Source organism: Lathamus discolor, chromosome 5, assembly GCF_037157495.1.
Source record: "Lathamus discolor isolate bLatDis1 chromosome 5, bLatDis1.hap1, whole genome shotgun sequence".
Lineage (NCBI taxonomy): Eukaryota > Metazoa > Chordata > Aves > Psittaciformes > Psittacidae > Lathamus > Lathamus discolor.
This window is the reverse complement of record NC_088888.1, coordinates 81,438,312-81,460,383: the sequence shown is the minus strand read 5'-3', so window position 1 is coordinate 81,460,383 and position 22,072 is coordinate 81,438,312. Positions and strand designations below refer to the sequence as shown.

At 37.1% G+C, this 22,072-nt stretch overlaps 1 protein-coding gene across 2 annotated transcripts in view; it reads left to right on the top strand.

Annotated features, from left to right (window-relative positions):
• Window positions 1–22,072, top strand: part of COL19A1 (collagen type XIX alpha 1 chain) — a 181,385-nt gene that overhangs the window by 148,507 nt on the left and 10,806 nt on the right. For both annotated transcript variants that reach the window (XM_065681451.1, XM_065681452.1), the window contains exons 33-46: window positions 220–273; window positions 1,092–1,145; window positions 3,911–3,964; window positions 4,918–4,971; window positions 7,037–7,081; window positions 7,707–7,757; window positions 7,836–7,880; window positions 7,988–8,014; window positions 9,317–9,370; window positions 12,646–12,690; window positions 14,794–14,838; window positions 14,942–15,004; window positions 16,609–16,644; window positions 16,797–16,841. In XM_065681451.1, the coding sequence (XP_065537523.1) occupies window positions 220–273; window positions 1,092–1,145; window positions 3,911–3,964; window positions 4,918–4,971; window positions 7,037–7,081; window positions 7,707–7,757; window positions 7,836–7,880; window positions 7,988–8,014; window positions 9,317–9,370; window positions 12,646–12,690; window positions 14,794–14,838; window positions 14,942–15,004; window positions 16,609–16,644; window positions 16,797–16,841 (672 nt within the window). The remainder of the gene's footprint in view (window positions 1–219; window positions 274–1,091; window positions 1,146–3,910; window positions 3,965–4,917; window positions 4,972–7,036; window positions 7,082–7,706; window positions 7,758–7,835; window positions 7,881–7,987; window positions 8,015–9,316; window positions 9,371–12,645; window positions 12,691–14,793; window positions 14,839–14,941; window positions 15,005–16,608; window positions 16,645–16,796; window positions 16,842–22,072) is intronic.

Genomic DNA, 22,072 nt, shown 5'->3' with positions numbered 1-22,072 from the left:
GTTAGCATAGTTTGAGTAGAGTGTGTAAGAGATGGGGAGGGAAACAAGGAAGGATTATCTGAACAAGTATACAGTGTAGAAGTGATAAAGGACTGAAGAGAAAGCTTTGAAGTAGAATGATTGGATGGTCAGAAAGGCAGGAAGGAAGAGGTCTGCCAGACCTTCTGCCTATGTCATAAAACCAGTTATTTTTCACTTTGCTTTCTGTGTGTTCCTCAGGGTGATCCTGGCACAAGAGGTCCTCCAGGCATCCCTGGTCGAGAAGGGCCAAAGGTAAGTTTTGAAGAGTGTTTTATATTGCTTTGTTAGTTATTTAAAGTAAAAGGCCAGACTCTTACCCCTGACAGCCTTGACATTTTAGACTGACTTCTATCCCTGTGGCATCTGAGCAGCTTAAAGGTTACTTTTACAGTTCAGCCCTCTTCCTGTGTATGTCACCTCAGCTTCACTTTCAGGGAAGTGAGCAAAATAGCCTGAATGGAGTCCCACACCAGGATAGCCGTTCTCTCTCTTGCATCCATTAAAGCTAGCTCAGATGTGACTTCATTAGTGCATTGCCATCTACAGGCTTATTTTAGGTGACTCAGGCAGCCAAGAATCCTGCGGTGAAGAAAACTAGCTGTCTCCTTCAAGTCTGCAACATCTGGACCACCCTTTGCTTTTGCCCCATATTCCAGTGGGATTAGCACAAATGTTTTTCTGAGACTTGAAGTTTCACTGATGCCAGTAAAATTTCTGCTTCACTGTAATTGGATCAAGTGCCACATGGTTTAGCGTATAAATATCCCCTATAGTTGAGCCTAATTTCATGAAAGTGTCATTCTCTGTTTTGGGAAACATTTAAGTTCTTTGCTATTAATTATATGTCTGCTCTTGGCTAGTTTGCCTACTAGGGAATGAACCACACATTGCCTTTCACTTGATGGGAGGCATATTTTAAAGCTTTCAGATAGTATTGAGCATTTTTTTCTGTTTTAAGCACTATTGTCATAAGGGCTTCGTATATTAAATGTGGGGCATAAAATGCCCTACAGAGCATGAAATTCATTGTGCTAATAGAAAGTATTTGTTTGAATTTTACATTTTCATAGGGAAACAAAGGCGAACGTGGGTTTCCTGGGCTTGCTGGAGAGAAAGGTGATGAGGTAAATTTATTTCATTTTTATAATGGTTGCATTCTTATCTGAACCTGAATGAAGATCGAGACTGACAGTGAAACGCACAGTGTTATTCAGTTCTTTAAAACTCCTGAGATACTAATGTATTGCTCTAAATACATTCTGAATTTTCAACAAGATTAAATGCTATTATTCAATTAAATAACATCAGTTTAATTTTTGTCAAGATTTTTGCTCATTTGTGTATTATAAAGCCTCACATACATTTAAATGCTAATTTTTAAGAGTGTAGGATAGAGCAATAAATGGATAAATGCCAAATGTTTTCAGAAAATACTTCATGTTTTATAACATACTTGCTTATATTGTGCTAGTTCCTCTTTAGAATTCATTTTCAAAAACATTCCATTAGGCAAATACTCTGATGGGAATGGTTATAACAGCAATTACTACTAAGTGGAAACTGGAAAATGTTTGAAGAGACTGAATTTAAAATATTTACAGTATTTTGCATCATATGGTGCATTCTTAGAGTTATTTTTACACTGTTATGAAGGGAAAAAGTTATGTCACTTGTGCTGCTAAATCCAAAATAGCTGCTGTAGTTTTAATTGTAAATTGAAATATTTGCAGTTAACAAGAGCAATCTCTGTCAATAAATAAATAAATGAAAATCAATCACCTAAGCAGAAGCTATTTAAGAACTGAATCTAAGTAAATACATTAATTTTGAATAAATTTCAGGATCCTTAGTTTTTGAAAATAAATAGTTAAATGAGGAAAAAAACAAAGATGCTGCAGAACCATTAGATACGTATTCCTACCACTGCTCTGTCCAGAATTTAGAAGACTGTCAGACTAAAGTGTCAGGCTTATTTTTTCTTTAATTTTTACACAATCTATGCAGCTCATTCTGTCTTTGCTTCTTAAACGCAAGTGACTCCTGAAGTTGGATTTAGAACGTATTCCTTAAAATGATGCTGCAGGCTACAAGTAAAGCACAAGCAGAATTTTACTTAAAAAATAAATAGGAAAGTAACACATCCTTCATTTGCCCTATATGGTACTTCCAGAGTTCAACCCTAGCAAGTCTGAGGCATTAGCAAAGCAGTTTCAACAATTTAGATACTATTTAACTGCTGAGAACCAAGTGAAACATTAAGGCAATTAAGAATGTAATAAGGAAAAGGCAAGATTATAACTGGCAGGTTTTTTTAAAAGGACTCCAGAGTAAATAAATTCCAGTTACTTTTTTTATTATTATTGATTCAGGAGTGTGCCATGCTGTGTTAGTAAGTTACCCAGCTACATGTTTCTTCAGTTTGACAGCTGGTTAGCTGCCTTAGGTCTGATGTTTTCAGTGTTTAGCAGCAGCTTTTGATTATGACATTATGAGGGTGCAAGTGAATTTATTTTCAGAAACAATGAAAGAGTTTTTGAAGTTTAAAGGTAACCATTTTTACAAATTTATGAATTTTATTCTCATTTTTATGATTTAGTTAACATGGGAATGGGAAGAGAGATTGAGAAGCCCATCTGAAACTCTTTGAAATACGCTCATTAGCTTCCATGTGTTTTTGAATAGCCCTTTAATCTTTGTTGAAACTTAGTTCTCTTCCTTTTTAAAAGATTCTTTTCTCCAGGGGAGGATTTTTCTAACATCAGTAGTAAGAATTACAGAAAATGATCCTTTGGCTTCATATTCATTTTTCAGGTGACTGTATCAGCACAGTTAAGTAACTCAAAATGAGCAGAGAACACATTAGCAGTTGGATTGCCACTCTGAAAAGGTGCAGAGGTGGATCAATGTCCTCTATGTGTAGCAGCAAGAAAAGGAAATTAATGTCTCTCTCCATCTCTGCATCTTTCCTGATTTATTTCTGCCCGAAGTTTTTCCTTCAGTGTCTCCCTCAGAGCCCTTATTTCAGGATTTGTGTCCTCTCTGGTTTTCCAGACTACCCTTTTAGCCATGCCTTCTTAAACACTGCATTTAATATAAGAAAAAGACCTTTTCTGAGGTCACTCCTCTTGTCAGAGGGTACGCAGTCTGTGCAGATAAATTGAACCACTGTTTGAAAGGGACTAATTTCCCTTTGTGACTTACAGGGGTCACCGAGAGTGATTAGCTGTCATTAGTACATGACTTGTACCTGTCTAAAATTGTGCCTAAACCTGGTGTAGTAGAAGAAAGACTTAAGTGACATGCAGGCTTGTCTCCAGTCCTACCTGTATCCACTGTAGTAAGCTGCACACCTGTATGTTTAGTAAGTGGATACCAGAAACTGTCAATTTACAGACATCAGGAAAGTAGCTCATTAAATACTATGAAAAATGTCATGTTCTGTTATCTAAAAGGCGAAGGCTATAACTCAAGCAGAAAGCACCTTTGCATTTAGATACCATCAGGTAAAATTGAGATGTCTGAGTATTTGTTTTCTCACCAACAACAAAAAAAAAAAAAAAACAAAACAAAACAAAAAACCTTCAGTGATAAAAAATAGAAAATATCTGCACAATTGAAGACAAAATGATATAGAGGACATAAGCTAACAATGTGAAAGACTGAAGAACAAGTGTTGTCAGTGAAGCGAGAAGTTGCCTCTAGCCTTGTTCAATGATAATCTCTTCTTTGTATGGTGGGTTTGACTTTTTTCATTCCTAAAAATACTGTCAACCTTTTAGATAAAAATGTGCTTTAATATAGTTTATAGTACTGCTAAACATGCTGGATATAAGTAGTTTTCAAGTAGCAAGTGGGAGAGGAAGTACTCATATGCTCTTTTAATTTCCAGGGCCTTCAAGGTGCTCCTGGACTTCCAGGCATCCCAGGACCCAGTGGACCTTCTGTAAGTATGTGATATCACATGTGATCTAATCTATCTCTGCAGAGGTTGCTGTAACTATCTAGTAAAACTTCACATTCTTAGTTCCTTGTCCTGTCTTTTGGCTTTTTGGATAGTAATAATACAATCTTGCCCATAGTGGTTCTAATAAAAGAAACTATGTTGTGAGTTGATGTTACTGAAAATACTGTCATGGTCTGGGCTCAAAGTTTATGTAACTTAAATGGGTTTGGAGTGTTGGCATTACTAGAGACTCTGTGAGGTTAAATGACTTATGATGTGCATACTTGCAGTTAATGATGTATTTGTACCAAGTTACAGTAATATTGTTAGTAATAAAAATCTAAAAATAATTCCAGCTAGGCATTCTGAAAACATTTAATGTTGAAACCAAGTAATCACTTGGTTTCATAACTACAGAAGTATAAGCTGGAAATATTTCAAGTCACTGAAAACTATAATTAAAAAATTTTATATTTCTGGGAAAACTACTTTTAGAGGGGTTTTTTAACTTTATTTTCGACATACTGGACAGGATCACATTAGTTAGTCTGATCATTATGATTCCATGATTCTTTGAATTTTTAGGTTGCTGATGGTACTGATGCTTCCCTTCTTTTAAAAATTGTAACCCATTTAGGAATTTAATGTGCAATATGTAAAGTGACGTTTTAGCAGTAAAGCATGATTCTTAGCAATATTAAAAGGTGCCATTAAGGTCAGTGCATTTAGTCTGCAAAGGTGAAAATGCAACTGCAAACACAAGTTTTATCTTTCAAAGGGCTAATCAGAAGAACACAGCTGTGGTATCGAACAGAAGAGAAATACTTAAGCCTGAAGCATAGTTAGATTTAAATGACCTTCAAGGAGTACAAGACTTACAAACTAAGCTCTGATGCAAAAATACTGTGTTTCATTGTTTCTTAACTAATATAAACCAATACTGTATTGTGCAGGGAGTCACAGGAAGACCTGGACATCCCGGTCCAGCAGGGTCAAAAGGCGAAAAGGTATTTCTGCTTTCTAGTCTTGGCAAAAATCCATGCAGGTTCTGCAATCCCATTATACTCCAATATTTGGGGGTTTTTTTTAACATAGAGTGCAAACAAGAGCTTGACGTATATTTTCAAATTAATTTTTATTTGTGTCCTAATTCAAGTGCTTTTCTCCCCCAAATATACTATGGGCTTATATATTGAAGCATAGTCCTTGTGGTGTATGTAAGTTGCAGAGAATGTGCTCTAAGTATGACATACTATATAGAATTTAGGAAAGTGAAAATACATTTGTGAAATAGTACATTGACTAGTTACTACTCGCTCTTCTAATTCTTTTACTACTATTTTAGTCAAAAGTAATTACATGAAAGTGCTTCACAAGTACTGAAAGTTATTAAGTATAAGTTACTCTGCTAAAATACAGAAGCTTCCTTTATACTTAATTTACACTCCTATAGCACTGCTTTTGGTCAGTGTTTTATGTGCTCTTTTATCAGGCACTGGATATTATTGGTTATAACTAAGAGATCAAATTCATTTCTTGGGCACCTCAAATCAATGAAATACAGCAGACACAAACTTAGTTTGTTGCAAAATATTTTCTGGCACAAGTTCTCCATTTTGCATATGAATACACTTTTCTGATCTTTTTTTCAACTTCAGCCTGGAATTTTCCAGGCATAGCACTGTCACATCAAGGTATGTGATCCTACTAATATTCTACAAAACCTTGACTCTGGTACGAGTAACAAAGGAAACTATTTTGTAAAGCTCTGAAATTATTTCAGTACAGAAATTGATTGAAAGCTGTCTTCTTACAGGCCATAATAGAAAAATTTACCACACATTTCTTTTTTTGTAACCAGTTGGTTCCTTGTTTACAGTTCACACGTAAGTGGGAATGGGAAGCCACTGCTCTATAACTAGTGTCTCATCAATCAAAAAGGGCAGAAGTCAGATGGCTTAAGAGTGACGAAGTAAACTGAAATATAGCCAGAACTGCTTGCTGCTTCTCCTTCATCTGATAAATATGTTTGACAAATCATATAATATGCTTTCTAAATTAGAGTATTTTAATTTCCCATTAAGTACTCCAGATCACTCATGGAGGCTGATAGTTTCTATCAGTTAGCAGGGCCATTTGGAAATTATCTTTGTATAAACATTTAATTACAGTTATATTTTTCTGTGTATTTTTCCAGTGAGCTCATTATTGTCATTGAACATTTAGCTTGCCTTTTGCTACCCTAAGAATTTTTAATATGCAGCCTGAGTATCTCACTGACTTATGTTTAATAAGATGCAGTGAAGTCAGTGAAAAATTCTGGCAAATTTGTTCCGCATTATACAGTGTTTTTAACTGGATTGTAGAGATGAGACTTTGAAAAGATCTGGTTTGGGAAATTTGGTGTTGAAACCTTTGCAACTCTGCCCTGTTCAGAAACTCCAGCATTGTGCTGGGGCAGAAACTCAGAAACTTTTTTTTTTTATATATATATAAGAAGTAATTCAGTGCACATCAGCAGAACAGACTGCGGATGCACAGATGAATATTTAAAAATAAAACCCTCAAGAAATATATTAATTGTATACCTAAATAAAGATCTTTATTTTCATTCAGTGTGTTCTAAATAAACTGAACTTCTGAATCTGTAGCTTTTTTGTATTTACCTGTGAATGATCAACTGAAGATTAGCTTTTGCAAAATACTGGACAAAACATAAAATTTATGTTAACTTCTATCTACCAGTTGCTTAGAAATTGATACTTCGTCCCTCCCTCTCTCTCCTGGTGTTTATGAAATGTTTCACAACCCAGGTTACCACTACTGGTTTGCCACAAGGAAGTTACTACAATAAAGCTTCAAGTAACTAACAAAATAAAAAACTAAAGTAACAATTTCTAACTTTCCTAAAGCTTAAGCAGGAGCTGGGCGGGAAATTTAGTCTTGATACTAGCTGCTCATATTGACTGTACCTCTTGTTTATTGTCATTATGGTCGTTATAGCTTGGGTATGGAATAGATCTGGACATTAAGCTACAGTAAATGAGTTACGTGCATCTCTTGCTGTACTAGGGTAGTGAAGGTTCTCCTGGGCAACCTGGACCACCTGGGCCTCCGGTGAGATATTTTCTGGTTTATATTTTGAATATTATATTAGGAACAATGCACCTGTGGGTAAAGTGTAATGTCATATAAAGAATTGACTGTCAATCTAATATGTATTAATAATGCAGGAAGACAAGTCTTTTTGCAAAAGGTTTCTATAGTCTTCTTCTTTCTTTGATTCATCAGGTGAATAATTTCAGTTCAATAAAACCATCCTAGAAACTTGGTCAGTTGAGTTAACCTTGGTGCTCAGTGTTACTAGAGTAATTTATGCAGCTTGGGTACCTGAAATCAGGGAACTCAGGGAACCTAGAGAAAGTCCATGGAGCTCACTGGACTCCAAATTAACTGGAATAGTACCTAACACAAAATCAATTCTGGAGAATTAGGATGATAATAATATCAAAATGTAACATACACTGAGTTTACAGGTTTCTTGTATTGTAATTAAAATAAAAGGCCCAAGCTGCATTGGTATGTATCTTATGTTCTTACTAAAGTGTCTAGAAGCCTTGAAAAGTTGTTTGAGAATGAAAATGATGCCACAGTTTTGCTGAGCTAGAGGGCTTGAACAGGGCAAGAGTTCCCCATTTATAATTCATAGTTGTGACGTTTACTTGGTATTTATGTTTTAAAGGGTATGCCTTATAATGAAAGAAACGGAATGAGCAGCTTATATAAACTCCAGGTATTTCTCTTTAATATTTGTGTTTTCCAATCAATACCTCATTCTGGCCCAACTCAACTTTTAAACTTGCTGTTACAGGGAGGCGTGAGTGTCGCTAGTTATCCAGGCCCACCAGGACCTCCCGTAAGTATTAACAGAAACATAATTTCTAATAGGTAATACCAAAAAATATAATATTGTGTGAATTTTGGGGTTTTTTTTAACTGTGTTTCCACTTCATTTATTTGCAGGGTCCCAAAGGAGACCCTGGCACTGTGGTATGTATGTATTTTTCGCTCATGTTAGAGAATTCACGAAGTACTTCAACACAATTGTAGTCACAAGGGTAGAAGAGTTCCTTGATAGTGTTTAGCAGGTAGCTTACCTCCTGCAAAATCAGTTCATCTGAAAAAGCCTTTTTAATTTCCAGGTTTGTGAATTTTGTAATTTCTGGTTAAAAGTTCTAAGTGATAATATAATGAATGACTGAACATAGTATTAACTACTTGTGGATTCATCTCTGCTGAGCTGTCCCTGGATATATCTAAGAATAAAGAATGTGAAATAAAAGTAGAAAATATCTTAAGAGCTATTAGATTGTTCTCAACATTAAACTTGAAAGTGATAAGGGAGAAAGAACAGTGTGCTACATCATGCTAGCCAGTAACAACTAAAAGTTAATGTTTTCTTTGTAAATGACATGATGGTTAATTACGGTATGCTCACATTGCTTCTGGTGAACGAGATGGTGATCATGGGAGCTCCTATACCCTTCAAATATGCATTTTGGCATTCAAAAGTAGATTAATTTAACTTTTTGATATTTTTTTTCCTGTGAGAGTTGTGTTATGTCCTTTTCACATCATCTGTCTGTAAAAGTTATGGGGTGGAAGGACAACTAGTGGAAGAATCTCGAGAAGTTGTATAGGGCTATCCGCCAGCAGAATGTAGATCCAAATCCTGACTGGGTGTCGATTTTTCCCCAATGTCTTTGACATGTGTGTAACTTGGCTTTATAATAGAGAAACTGTATTTATCATTAGCTTGTGCCCTGTCACTATAGTTCGTAGCCTTCCAATCTACATTTTAAACTGATTTCTCCCCTGGAGCATGTTTTTGCCCCAGAAAAGCGTCAAGGCCTACACAGTGTCCTAGTCTGTGTGTCCCTTGCTACAGAGTAAGCTTTGTTTAGGGAACAGAGTACAGAATTCCTTGGAGATTGGTTCTCTGGTTGACAGCGTATGATTACATGTTTGGACTCTGCTGCCTGGAGGTACTTTAGAGATGACCATGGCTTGCAAGAGCACTGTGGGGGAGTCTTCTGGATTACATTCTTCATCAAAATTAAAGCTGTTGAATCCAATATTCACACAGTGTCTCTGGGAAAAGTTTAATCTACAGATCACTAAAACAGGGCATAACAAAATCTGTTCACCTGGTAACTGGTTAGCTGTTTTACTAATGCCAAGTTAAGTAATTTTTTCTCAAAGTCTGCTGTTGCTTGCTGTTCAACATTTCTCATGTAGAGTACAGAAATTCTAATGTATGCAATCTTTTTAATTAAAAAAAATAATAATCAGGGAGACCCAGGACCAATGGGATTACCAGGACTGGAAGGACTCCCAGGGGAAAAGGTAGGACTCTTAAAAAGAAGTCATGGCTTCTTAGTGGCAACTATCTGCATCTAAATGTTTTCTGAATCCTTGTTTTTTGAATCCTTTTTTTTTTTTTTTTTGTGGTGTAAGTTACTGTTTCAGCTTGAAAAACACTTGTATATTTATCTGTATTTTCTTTTTTTTGCTTTACTGTGTATCTAAATCACCGAACATAAAATTTCACTTTCTACAAATGGAAAATTGTGTGCAGGAGGTCTTGTAATATTTTATTTTCTTAACTTGATAGAATGCTACTGTATACTATACGTGGTATATATTATATATAACTATATTACTTCATAGTAATATAGTTAACATGTTCCTAAGTATGGTCACTAGTTCATGTTCTCTAGACACTGTCCTAGGCTTACAGTCCGTCCATCTTGTTCTAATAATGTATCAGTATGAGTTCAGATGAGTATAAAAATACAGAAAAGTGTTGAAGGGAGAGACCAGTTCCGTGCAGTTCTTGTCATATGCATCCTGCTCCAAAGTGAGCAGGACACTCTTTTGTTGGACTGTTGCTCATTATTCTAAAAAAGGCCCCTTGTATTGTTTTTTTGCTGTTGTTGCACGCTTTACTGTGCACTGGACACATCCTGAAATGTATCATATTCTGCACCTCCTTCCTGTAGTTCAAGTCTGTGTTTCAGGACTAGGAAGTGATCCTTTCCTTCAGTTGGTGGCATATTTCAGCATTTCACTTACTAGTTGTGGAGGTTGATATGAATTTAGAGAAGAGCTTGTCATGAAATGCTAAAAAATTCAAGATTTTGCTGTTCATTTCTAAATATGGCAAAGTACAAAAATATCAGTTGAGAAATGAAAAAATCTGTATATATGTTTTCTGTCAGTGAAAACAGTTTGACTTTGCCCATGTATTATAAATTTAAAAAAAAAAAGTTTTTTAAATTGAATATTTATTCAGCTTTTTTAATTACATGTGATTCAATGATTCATATAAAAATAGCTTCCTGAAACTTATTTTTCACCATAAAGCATTGTAAATTAAAATTTTCTCTCTCAAAATCACTGCACATTACTCCTACTTGTGCACACTGGGGATTGAAAAGATCTAAGGTAGGTGTCTATACTAGATGTTACATGAGATGATTCTTGCTCTGGAAGACTACAATTTACAAGCAATTAAAGACTAATCTGATTTCAAGTGAACAATCACTGGGAAATATTACAGGTTTAACCAAGACAAAGTGGGGACAAGAGTTAAATAGAGAATAACCAATGGTGCAGATTATATAAACAAGCTTAGAGAGTGTCTGGCCCTTTTCCAAAGTAAAAATATCCTTTCCTTAGCTAAATTGGTCACATTTCTAGTGCAAATAAATGAACAGAAGCACAGGGTCTGCCTACCAGCGGCCTAGTACATGCTGGTTTTTAATTTAGAGCTATTGAGTACCTCTGTGTACCATCTTCCCCAGGCAGTGCTGGCTGTAATTTCATGATAATTTTGTAAACTGCCCTAAGGACTTTGTCTCCTTGGGGTAAAATTTCCTTTCCCTCAGCTATGCTGACACAGTGGTTTGTGCAACCATGCTGCAGCTCACGTTGCTGGAAGGACCAAAATAACTCTTAAAAGACAAATGTTGCGAAGGAAGTGTTAGGAATTTCTAGCTCCACTGTCATAGCCAATATATAGGGAAAACACCACAACACAAATTCTGGGACCTGAATAACTGCAGGGATAGAATGCAGTGCTCCAGCCAATATACCCTGCTAAATATACTCCATACTCAGGTGTTCCTGAGGTGCATGTTGTGTTCCTCACCGAGGGGTGAACTTGCATTAAGTGTTTTCTGCTTGCCTACTGAGCAGAAGAGGTTGAACTGAGGCCTGTAAGCTGCTGGCCAAGCTTCTCCCCCCAGGCACAAGATCAGACATTTAACTTACCATCTGTCTATTCTTTGTGTAATGGAGTTAAGTGTTTCCAATTACCAGCATTATCATTGCACTACCTGAACAAAAATATGAGAATGACACATCAGCATTAGTTATAAAAACAGAAACCAGAAATCCCAGCATCGCCTTGGGCTCTTATGCACAGGAGAAGATTGCTGCTGTGGATGTAGCTGTGTTGGTGGAGCTTTTGCAAAACAGCTATAGGTAACATAAACTCATCTCATAAAATATTCTTCTGTTTGTATGGCTTTTCTGACTGTAGTGATAAGACAAGGGGTAATGGGTTAAAACTTAAACAGGGAAAGTTTAGATTGGGTATAAGGAAGAAGTTCTTTACTGTGAGGGTGATGAGGCACTGGAATGGGTTGCCCAAGGAAGCTGTGAATGCTCCATCCCTGCCGGTATTCAAGGCCAGGTTGGATAGATCCTTGGGTGGGATGGTTTAGTGTGAGGTGTCCCTGCCCATGGCAGGGGGGTTGGAACTTGATGATTTCAAGGTCCTTTCCAACCCTGACTATTCTATGATTCTGTGATTATAGAAACTAGGAGCATGATTATTTTCTTAAATTTTAAGCAACATTTCACTAGCATAGTGTAGTGTTACAGACCAAAACATGTCAGCAGTAGGAATCATAAAATACCAGGTTGGAAGGGACCTCAAGGATCATCTGGTCCAACCTTTAAAAAAAAAAATCTCACTGGGTAGGGTTTTACCACTGTTGAGCAGCATCTGTGTGCTTTGGGTTATTGTTATCTCAAAAGATAAATATGAATTTGTGCCCATAATTCATCAGCTCCAGCACAAAAGCCATTGTCTTAGCTTAAAGCATAGATGAAGGTAGTGTATTCTAAAAGGAGAAACTTTGCCCTGAAAGGACCATAACGCAAGCAACTTGAAGATGTCAACTTGCAGGAAATGGAGGACCGAGTAGCAGGGAGGCAAAAACTTCATTGAAAGATACATCTTAAATGTGGGGATGTTGATATGATAGTGAATTCTAGACATTGTCATGATCACAAGTTATAATTATTTGGAAAACTGCAGGTAAGTCAGGGACTTCCTGTCCCTTTTCAAGGAAGGCCTCAAGCAGAATATAAGAGGGATAGCATGGAAATTATGACATTACACAAGAGAACCTAAACAAAAGATTTATGTTACTTGCTCCAATCTGTAAAATGAGATGGTGGCAGAGCTAAATGTTATCATTTAGCAGAGCCTGGCTCCTGTCCGTATTTGCAATTTACTGGATAATCCTTCCTCAAGTTTTAATGAGAATCCACAAACAAATGTCTGGTTTAAGCATTACCGTTTATGTATAGATTTGTCTTTTCTTCAGGGTGACCGGGGACCAGGTGGCACGCCAGGAGTAGCCGGGACACCGGTATGTGTATTCATTAAGGAAAACTCAGTTTTCCTTTTGCTTGACCTGCTAAAAAACAGGTCAAGCAAGGTGCTGAGCTGTAATCTCAATCGCTGTTTGTGGAACACCAGTGCTTGGCTAATTCTTTACAAGCAGGTATGAAAATTATGTGTTTTTCCTAAAGAGATTAGAGTTTTGATACCACTGAGGATTCCTATTATTATTAAAATGATAGGTGGGAATGGTGTGAATACATGATAAATCTGGAATTTGAAGTTGCATATGCTTACTTAAGAAAGCATATGAGATTCTTAGTGCCTCAGTTTAATATAGTTAAAAACATTTTCTGTGTTCCTAAGCATGCACGAATTTCTGAGTATCTTTCTGTCACAAAGAAATATTAAGAGCATTAGTTATTGCAATCCACAAGGATCTGCATATCAAGTAGATCTAACATTTGCTTTAGGGGAATGCTTTGTCAGCTATTTACATATGGTATTCAGAGAAGTTTATGAAAGTCATCCAGAAACTGTTGTAGGTGAAAGTAAATGTAACTAATAAGTTGAAATTATAATTACTCATTTGCCTTCCTAAAGGAAGTGAAGACAGCTTTTCTTTAGATTGCATTCACAGTTTAATAAAAAAGTGTATCCATATTTCAGGAGGCAGTATGGAGTTATTTATATGCAAATACATTTATTATTAAATTTGGGCAGCTACCAATCCATTCAGGAGCTGGTTTTAAATTATAAATGTGCTTTGCAAGATAAATAGGCTATGCACTCCCATTTCCATTAGCCACTGATTTAGTCTATTTACTGTGAGTTCCAAGAAAGAACATCAGCCTAAACAGCTTGATTTAGTTAAGTTCTTATAAAACAATATGAAATGGAACATTTAAGGGGAAAAGAGGAGTATTTCTCTGAGTTTTATAGTCCATGTAAGTTTCAAAGTTTGTTGCTCTGAAATATATATTTCATGCTGTGAATCAATAATGCACAATGAACAATCATACATTCTCTGTGTATTTTCCACTGGATATGTTACAAGACAGTCTTGTTGCCCTCTATCCTAGCTGGATATAAAAAATTGAGTGAGTTCCCTTTATCGCTGATGGAGTTGTGTTCTGTTAATTACATTTAATTCTCATAAAATCCACTGGAATAAATTATTTGCTTTAACATTTTATGCTAAGCAGTTTTAATTAACAAATAGACATATGAACCACAATATTTTTTAGTAGTCTAGGAAGAGCTTTTGAAATATGTCCATGTGTCTTACTGGAAGAGAATTTGTCCTCCTTGCCTTGCATTATTTCCTAGATTAAGTAATGGACCCTTTTTCCCATTTGGGAATATAAGATTCTCGTTTTAGCTTTGGGCTTTTTGCTGAGTGGGATTATCGTGGAAGCTTGGATTGAAATGCTGCAAGAAGTGCCACCAATGCCTGTTTCCTCAGCGACTATCCTCAGTTCTGTTGTTCCTGAAGTTGTCACTGACACTGATGTGTTAGATCCCTCACTTGTACGAGTCAGCTGAGGATCAGGTCTAAGGATATTTCTGGAAAATGTAGATTCAGGGTAATAGATTCTTGTCTGGCTGAACCAGGTAGGTTATTAAAAACAAAGCATTATTTAAAATTGCCATCTAAATGATGTGATGAGAAAGAATTGTGAATTCTGGCAGGCTGAACATAAACTGACAATAAAAGTGCCAAGAAAGAGCTTGAAGAAAATTTGCAAAAGTCCGTAATGCACTTTAAAAAATCAGGACTAGGAAGTACCTGAAGGAAAAAAATCTTGATATAATATACACAGTGATAAACTTTGATCTGATATGACTTCTCAAGAAAGAAATCAGGGTGTTGCAAAAGAAAATTTAATGAAAACACTATCTCAGTATTCAGGAAGGGTAAAGAAGACCAAGTTATGTTGTACACAAGAGCCAGATTAACATGGCACAAATATTAAAATATCTGGTAACATATTTCTGTTCCCTCTCTTAAAGCATGTAATAAGGAGTAACGTGAATATTTCATTCAAATATATATCCTCTTATTTTTGACCTAAGAAAAATTATGTTTTGCTTCCTAGTAATTTTAATTTTTAATGTTATCTTTTTGTAGGGAAAGCCGGGATCTCCTGGGTCCCCAGGAATGCCAGGGGAACCTGTAAGTATAGATTTGAGTTCTGAATTCTTGTGATAATACACAAATATTTCAAACACTGAATGCAAGATTTACATGCAAATTTATAGATGTGTTTTCTTCTTAGGGTGAAAGGGGCCCTATAGGAGATATCGGCTTCCCTGGGCCAGAAGGACCACAAGGAAAACCAGTAAGCAATTTTATATTGAATATATGTGCTCATTACAAAAGAATGCATCTTAGTTTATTAGAAGTTACAAAAGAAATGAGATTACAGCCTGCTTTGTGTTAGGCTAGATAACATCTGAAGAGCACTTAGAGTTACAGTGCTCAATATTAACCATCCAGTCAAGAATTTCTGGTGGTGTGACGTTTCAATGTTTAATGTTATTGAGAAGTTGCCTTTAAAGGTCTTATGTGAGGGTCCTTTCAATCCTGTTGACTTAAAGGATCCTCTTGTATTTTTTCAGAAGGAGAAATTAACCCAGACACTCAACACAGTCTGTGAAGGGCAGATGAAGGATAGGGTGACTAAGTTCTTAGTTTCAGTTCAAATAGAAAAGTGTGCTTCATTACTCTGAATAAACTTGGTAACTCTTCTGTATACAGGTGATGCAGCACTGCAGCTGAAGCATTTACTGTTCACTTAGGATATGTCTATCTGACCTCTTTATTTAATAAAAGTGTGGCAGCTGTTTAGCCGTTACTGCCTGAGCTGGTTTAAAACAACTTAGTTTATATTCTAGAAGCGGTTTGGCTAGGATAGTGCATACCTCATCATCTTCCCCAAAGCTTGGTGTTTGGGGGACAAGCAATAGCAGACCGTTTCAGTTTGTCAGCATATCTCCACATCATGCTTCTGTCTTGAAAGAAGAGACAACTTCTGTAACTTCAGCAGCAAATTGGCCCTAGGTGCCTAATCTGTGCAAAACCCAAGTTTGTAGTATGAGAGGGAAGGAAATATTCCTGATGTCTTTGTTCATGCCAGTCCTTTCTCACTCAAGTGAACAACAGTGAATTTGCTGCGTATGCAGATCTGTGTATATCCTAGTAAATCAAACAGTGCCAGAGCATATATCTTGCAATTTTCTGTCATTTTGCTATTGTTAACATACTCTCTGACATCATTTTGGTCCATGCCAACTAGAACTCAGATAATGGCAGTTTAGGGGACAAGGTGGGCCTTGGACTATTTCCAGAAGGAAATGAGAATACCCTCTTTTTTGAGAAGGAAGGTCCTTTCCAGCCCTAACTATTCTATGGTACTATGATACTATATTTAGCCCAGGAGGCTGAAGCTGTAGTGTGCCACAGCTCCTAAGGACCAAAGAATGGATCTGGCCACTTACTGTTAAGGCGTAATTTGTAAGAGAGAGTAATAGGACATAAAGGCTAACATCTAGAATAAGTCTCTTCCATGGTTGCATAATGACTAGCTGGGACTGGAAAAGTGTGTGTACAGGTCCATATTCCACATTTGCAGAATTTCCATATATCTTGTTGTTTAAAGTTGTGTGCTCATTAAAGCTGGTGCACATCTTGATGCTGAAGACTTTTAATCTTTTTATCTGCTCTCAGCTGCAATTCAATATGCTTGCACTTCAGTATTGCGCTGAGCTGTCTTATTTCACATCTCAAGACTATTTCTATATTGCAACTACACAAACTGCTGCCTCCGTAGCTTCAAAATATGTACTGGTAGCATCACTAAACACAGCTTTACCCTTCATATTTTTAAAATTCATATACATAAGCATGTTGATTAAAAAGTGTTTGTTTGTTTGTTTTTAATAGGGAATCAATGGAAAAGATGGATTGCCAGGTTCTCCGGTAGGAAAACATTCTTTGCATAGTAGTGTATTTATTATTGATGGATACCATAGCTGTTAATCACAGAAGTTGCTTTCAGTTCTGCTAACAGATGAACATACTAAAAAACCTTTAACCAATACTTCTATCTTTTTTCAAAAACAATTTTCTAGGGTGCTGTAGGGAGACCAGGAGACAGAGGACCCAAAGGAGAACGTGTAAGTCCCTTGTTTCTATAATTTTTTTGTCTTTTTACTGAGCATTTGAGCACCTCATCAGGCAAAACCAAGAATTAATTCTTTGTGAACTTCCAGCAGTCTTTTAGACCACAAAGAAATTTAGTCTAGACATGACTTTAAGGAATTAGAGTTGAGTTGGCTTCTGCATTTAGAGGAAAAACACATTTCATAGACTTTCTAAAACAGTTGGCCTGGACAGTGTAAACAGATCAATAGGTTGAAAAGCGGAAAGTAGCTAATCCTGTTGTGATGCCATCAGACTTGCAAGAGCTATAAAGCTTGCCCCGTCATCATCCCTGGGATCTTTGTATGTCACAAACACAAATCACGTTTTATATGAAACAACCTTGTTGCACTTGGGCAGCAGGAATGCCAGTGCAATACCTTACTGCTTCCCAAAATGCTTAAACTGTTCTGTTCCTGGTAAGAAGGTCACGGTGGACAGGAATCATTATAGGAGATGAGAGATTATCTTTATTTTGCTACAGCAAAGAAAATCCCAGTGCATACACTGCTCCTGTTACAACATTACTGAAGTCTCATATCCTAATCCAGTTGATACTACATTTATTTGATGAATTAGAAAAGCAGCTCCCTGTGTAATCTGGAAAAGGAAATGCTACTTTATGACGCTGAGGACATACGAGATTTTAGCCATTATTACAACAACTGTCTCATATGACAACTGACCCTTTTCAGTGTTCTGTTTCTGCCTCGAAGGACGCTAATTAAATGTAATAGCCTTCTTTTGTACCACATACTGTGTACTGAATTACACTGCTCAACCTTGACCTTCTCAGTGTCAACCTATCTGAATGCCCTGCAAATAGAGCTGTACACATACAACCAGAAGAGGAGGCTGAACTTCTGAATGCATGACCTTAAAACATACTGACAGAGAGGAGGATGTTGGAGAAGTCTGTGAGAGACAGAGACACAGCCTTAGCTTGCTTCATCAGAGTGAAACTTGATAAACTTATGGGTAAGAGAAGAGGATGTATTTATTCCAGTGTCATTGGTGATAGGTACATACATACATACATGTACCTGCAGCTATAGATGTAAACGTGGATATATGCTTCTTCTCAGAGAGGTCACACGTACCTGAATCTGCTCTCACTTCTGGGATCACTGGCAAAACGTGTCATGAGCTAGCTCCCTCTATACAAAGAAAAATATATATGTATATGCACATATGTATGCATAAAATAAATATATAGACACATGACTAAAAAATTAATAGATTTCCATAAGTATTTTTGTCTCATGTGATAATCAAAATCTCTCACAATCTTTTATAACATGAAAGCTATATAAATGCCTAATGCAGTGCCTCAGTACAGTTTTCAGACAGCTGCCAGTTGTTCCTTACAATTCTTCAGGAAAAAAGTAGTTTTGTGGAAAACAAGGGGAGATCTGCCAAAGAAATAACAGTGAAATACACAGCAGAGGTTTGTGTCTCAGATAAGAGATCAGTGGGGGAGTTGGAGTTATTTTTCTTTTTATTTTCCCCCTCTGGATCAGGTATTACAGACCTGCATCTGTGAGAGAGAATACAATTATTACAGAAAATAACAGAAAGTCAGTATTCTCTTGAAGCCATTATTATTTTTGCTGTGTAGCATACTCCTTCAGTTTGAGATCAGCTGTTGCAATTACAGAAAAGAGAAGCATCAAAATTGGAATGACAGAATAAAGCTCATGAGATTTTCATGCCTAATATAAGTATATCCTTCTAGAATCATTTGAAGAAAGAAGCCATTGCCTTGGCTGAAGTAATCTTACACATCTTTTGAGTGACTAAACACTGCTGTTATTACTATTTTATAAACTGAATGACAAACCAGTTGAAAACACGTAGTTTATACAAATCAGAAATGTGTCTTTCAAGTCACTTCAGCAACAGATTAAAGTACTTGTGGCTGGCTCCTTTACTGCTATTATCTGCATACCTTGATCAGCTAGAGCATGTAGAAACCCAGGGAAAGCAATAGTTTATTCTGCACAGAATTTAGTACACGGTTAAATGCAAGAGATGGGAGAGCACTAAGAAGGATGAGGTTTGAATAAATTAGCACCATAGGCAGAGCTTGCAAAACACAAACGTGCTACCCTGTTTTTTGTACAATTCATAGTGAAGGAGAGTTAAAGAGGACCCAGAGGAAGACATGACCTAGTTTAATGAATTTTTACTAGGAGCTTCTTCCAAACACAAAGAAAACACTGGAGGCAGTTAAAAAAGCACTTGTTTGAAAAGTGGCTGTAGTATTTGATCTGCCTCCTACACACTGGGAGACTGTAAAATGGGAATCATTTAGAAAAAAACTAATTCTAGGATCAGCTTCACATTGCCGTGGACTTAGAGAAACCTACATCTTTATTTCTAGTGGAACTGCTATTCATGCCTACTCTGCAGGGTTGTAAATGTGGGAAATTTTGTGTGTATAGTTATGACTTAATATGCTTTTAATGAAGGCTTCTTGTAAGTATAGTAATCTTCAGACAGATTTATTTATACATGTGGATGCATGTGTGTGTGTGTGCGGTCTAAACTAAACATTATATTAAATACTGTAACTCTTTCCAATTTTACAGAAACAGAAGTTTTTCTTCAATTTTATTATGTTTCAGGTTGCTGTGAGTGAAGTAGGAGATAGAGACTGGTTGCAAAAACTTTGTTTAAGGCCAGGAAAGAGCCTCTTCTCTGCAGACTACAAATGTTCTGCTTAGTCGGAATCTTTCCTGTGCCCTGAATTTGTCAAGGTTTAGCAATACATGTGCTGATACCATAGCCGTATGCAGGACAGAACACTTTTTCCTATAAATCTCACAGTTTATAGAAACCTGAAAAGATATGTCTCTTCCATCAGAACATTACTCTTCCAGTATCCCAAATGCACATACATTACCTTTCCTGCTCCCACCAAATGGTGACAATTTGGAAGTTCTTTGACAGGGGTTTTAGTTGTCTCAGGTATCACATCATATCTTGTCTGTCTTCTACCAAATAGCTAAATTAGCTCTGTGTTTGTTGGAAATAATTCATATGCTGCATATTTAGAGTTTTGCCTGAGGTATTAATGCCCAGAAAATAAAACTGGAAATCAGGTGTCAGCAGTATTGGGCAGGATAGGTCTTTTAAGAGACACACGATAAATGTAATCACATTGAGATTGTTTCTGTGTCACACTGACATCCTTGAATAGGATCATGTTAGCAGTTTGACAGGTTGTATTGGATTTACATTACAAGGTTTTGGAAATAAGGAGGCTACAGGGGTGGTTTCTATGAGAAGACACAATGAGCTGCCCCCAGTTTGTCAAACAGAGCCAATTCCAGATGGCTCCAAGACAGACCCATTGCTGGCCAAAGCTGAGGCCAGGAGTGAAGATAGTACTGCCTGTGTGATAGAAAGGCTAAAAAGTGCTGCACAACAACTGGGAGAGAGCAGTGAGAAAACACGAGAGAAACAACTCTGCAGACACCAAGGTCAGTGAAGAAGGAGGAGATGGGTATTCCAAGATCCTGATGAAGACAGGTTGTCCCTCTGCAGTCCATGTAGGTCCATGGTGAAGCAAATGTCCATCCTGCAGCTCATGGAGAGACCTATGCTAGAGTAGGTGGATGTGCCCTGAAGGAGGTTGCAGCCAAGGGAGAACCCACACTGGAGCGGGTTCATGGCAGGACCTGCAGCCCATGGAGTGGAGCCCACACAGGAGCAGGCTTTCAGGCAGAAACTGTGTCCTGCGGGGGATCCACACTGGGGTAGTCCGTTCCTGAAGAACTGCCCCCGACTGGAAGGACTCATGCTGGAGTGGTTCATGAAGGACTGTCTCCCATGGGAAAGACCCCACACTGCAGTAGGAGAAAAATGTAAGAAAGAAGGAACAGCCAAGACGAAGTGTTAAGGACTACAACGACATTCTTCATCCCACTGCATCACTCAGGGAGAGGAGGTAGAAGAGTGAGGAATGAAGTTTAGCTTAGGAAGAAAGGGGGTGGGTTGAGGGGAAGGTCTCACTATCCTATTCTGTTATTAATTCTCAGTAAATTAAATTGATTTTCCCCAAGTTCAGTTTTTGTTACCCTGTCAGTAACTGGTGAGTGATCTCCCTGTCCCGATCTTGACTTACAAGCTTTTAATCTTTCTCCCTGTCTGGTTGAGGAGGGGGAGTGAGAGAGCAGCTGGATGGGTATGTGGCAGGCAGCCAACATCAGCCCACCATGGAGGTTAAAAGTGTAAGTGTGAGATGATGAAGTCTCAGATTTTGACACTTGTGGATTATTTTTTTTCTTGCAGTAGACTTTCAGAATCCAGAGCCTCTGCACTTTTACTGAGGGCAATTCAAAGTCCAATTGGGAATGTGTTATGGTTTCAGTTAATGCAGTAAAACCTCACAAGTTATAATGGATTTTGTAGTGAAGCTTAGTTATAGTCAATAATAAGCTCCAATTCACTGTAAATAGGTGATAAAAATGTTATACAACCTCCTACTTGCATTCTTACCTTTCTTTCTTTCTTTTTCAATCTTTACATGTCATGTAAAAATGACTTAAGAAGCTGTAGATTAAGAATGCAATTAATTCCATCAATTTACCCTTCATAAATGTAGATTCTGGATTTAGCTATTAATGATGTAGTCAGTTCTTGATGCTGTTTGCTGCTCATTGTGGAGCTTAACTTTAGTTTAAGTGAAGCTTCAAGGGCAGTCAGTGACCCTTAAGAAACTGCCAGCTGTTCATTAATGATCCGAATGTGTGACTTGTGGCACTCGGCACCACAGCTGTACTTCAGTGACCTAATAGGTAATACATTAAGTAACTATAAAAGATTTAATTTCTCACAAATAAAACAAATGCCATCTCACCCATGATGGAAGTTGTTGGTGGCCAAAACACTGACATCTAATTCATTCTGTTTGCAAGGAATTCACTCACTGTAGATAGATTTGTGTATTTGTTGTTTCTTTGATTAACTGAAATTTTGTCTACATCCAGAAATAAAATATCAGGCTTATAGGGAAAGTTACAGAAGAATCTTGATGCCTTGTGCCTGGGGAAATTTGAGCACCTAGATTCTACCTGTACTGTATTTGATGTTTCTAAATCCTTGTGGAAGGGCTATAAACTGCACCAAAGTTCTGTCCTTGAAAAGTAGGTTACAGGGTCAAGCTAATTTTTTGGTCATTGACTTCAGCACTGAAAGTGTA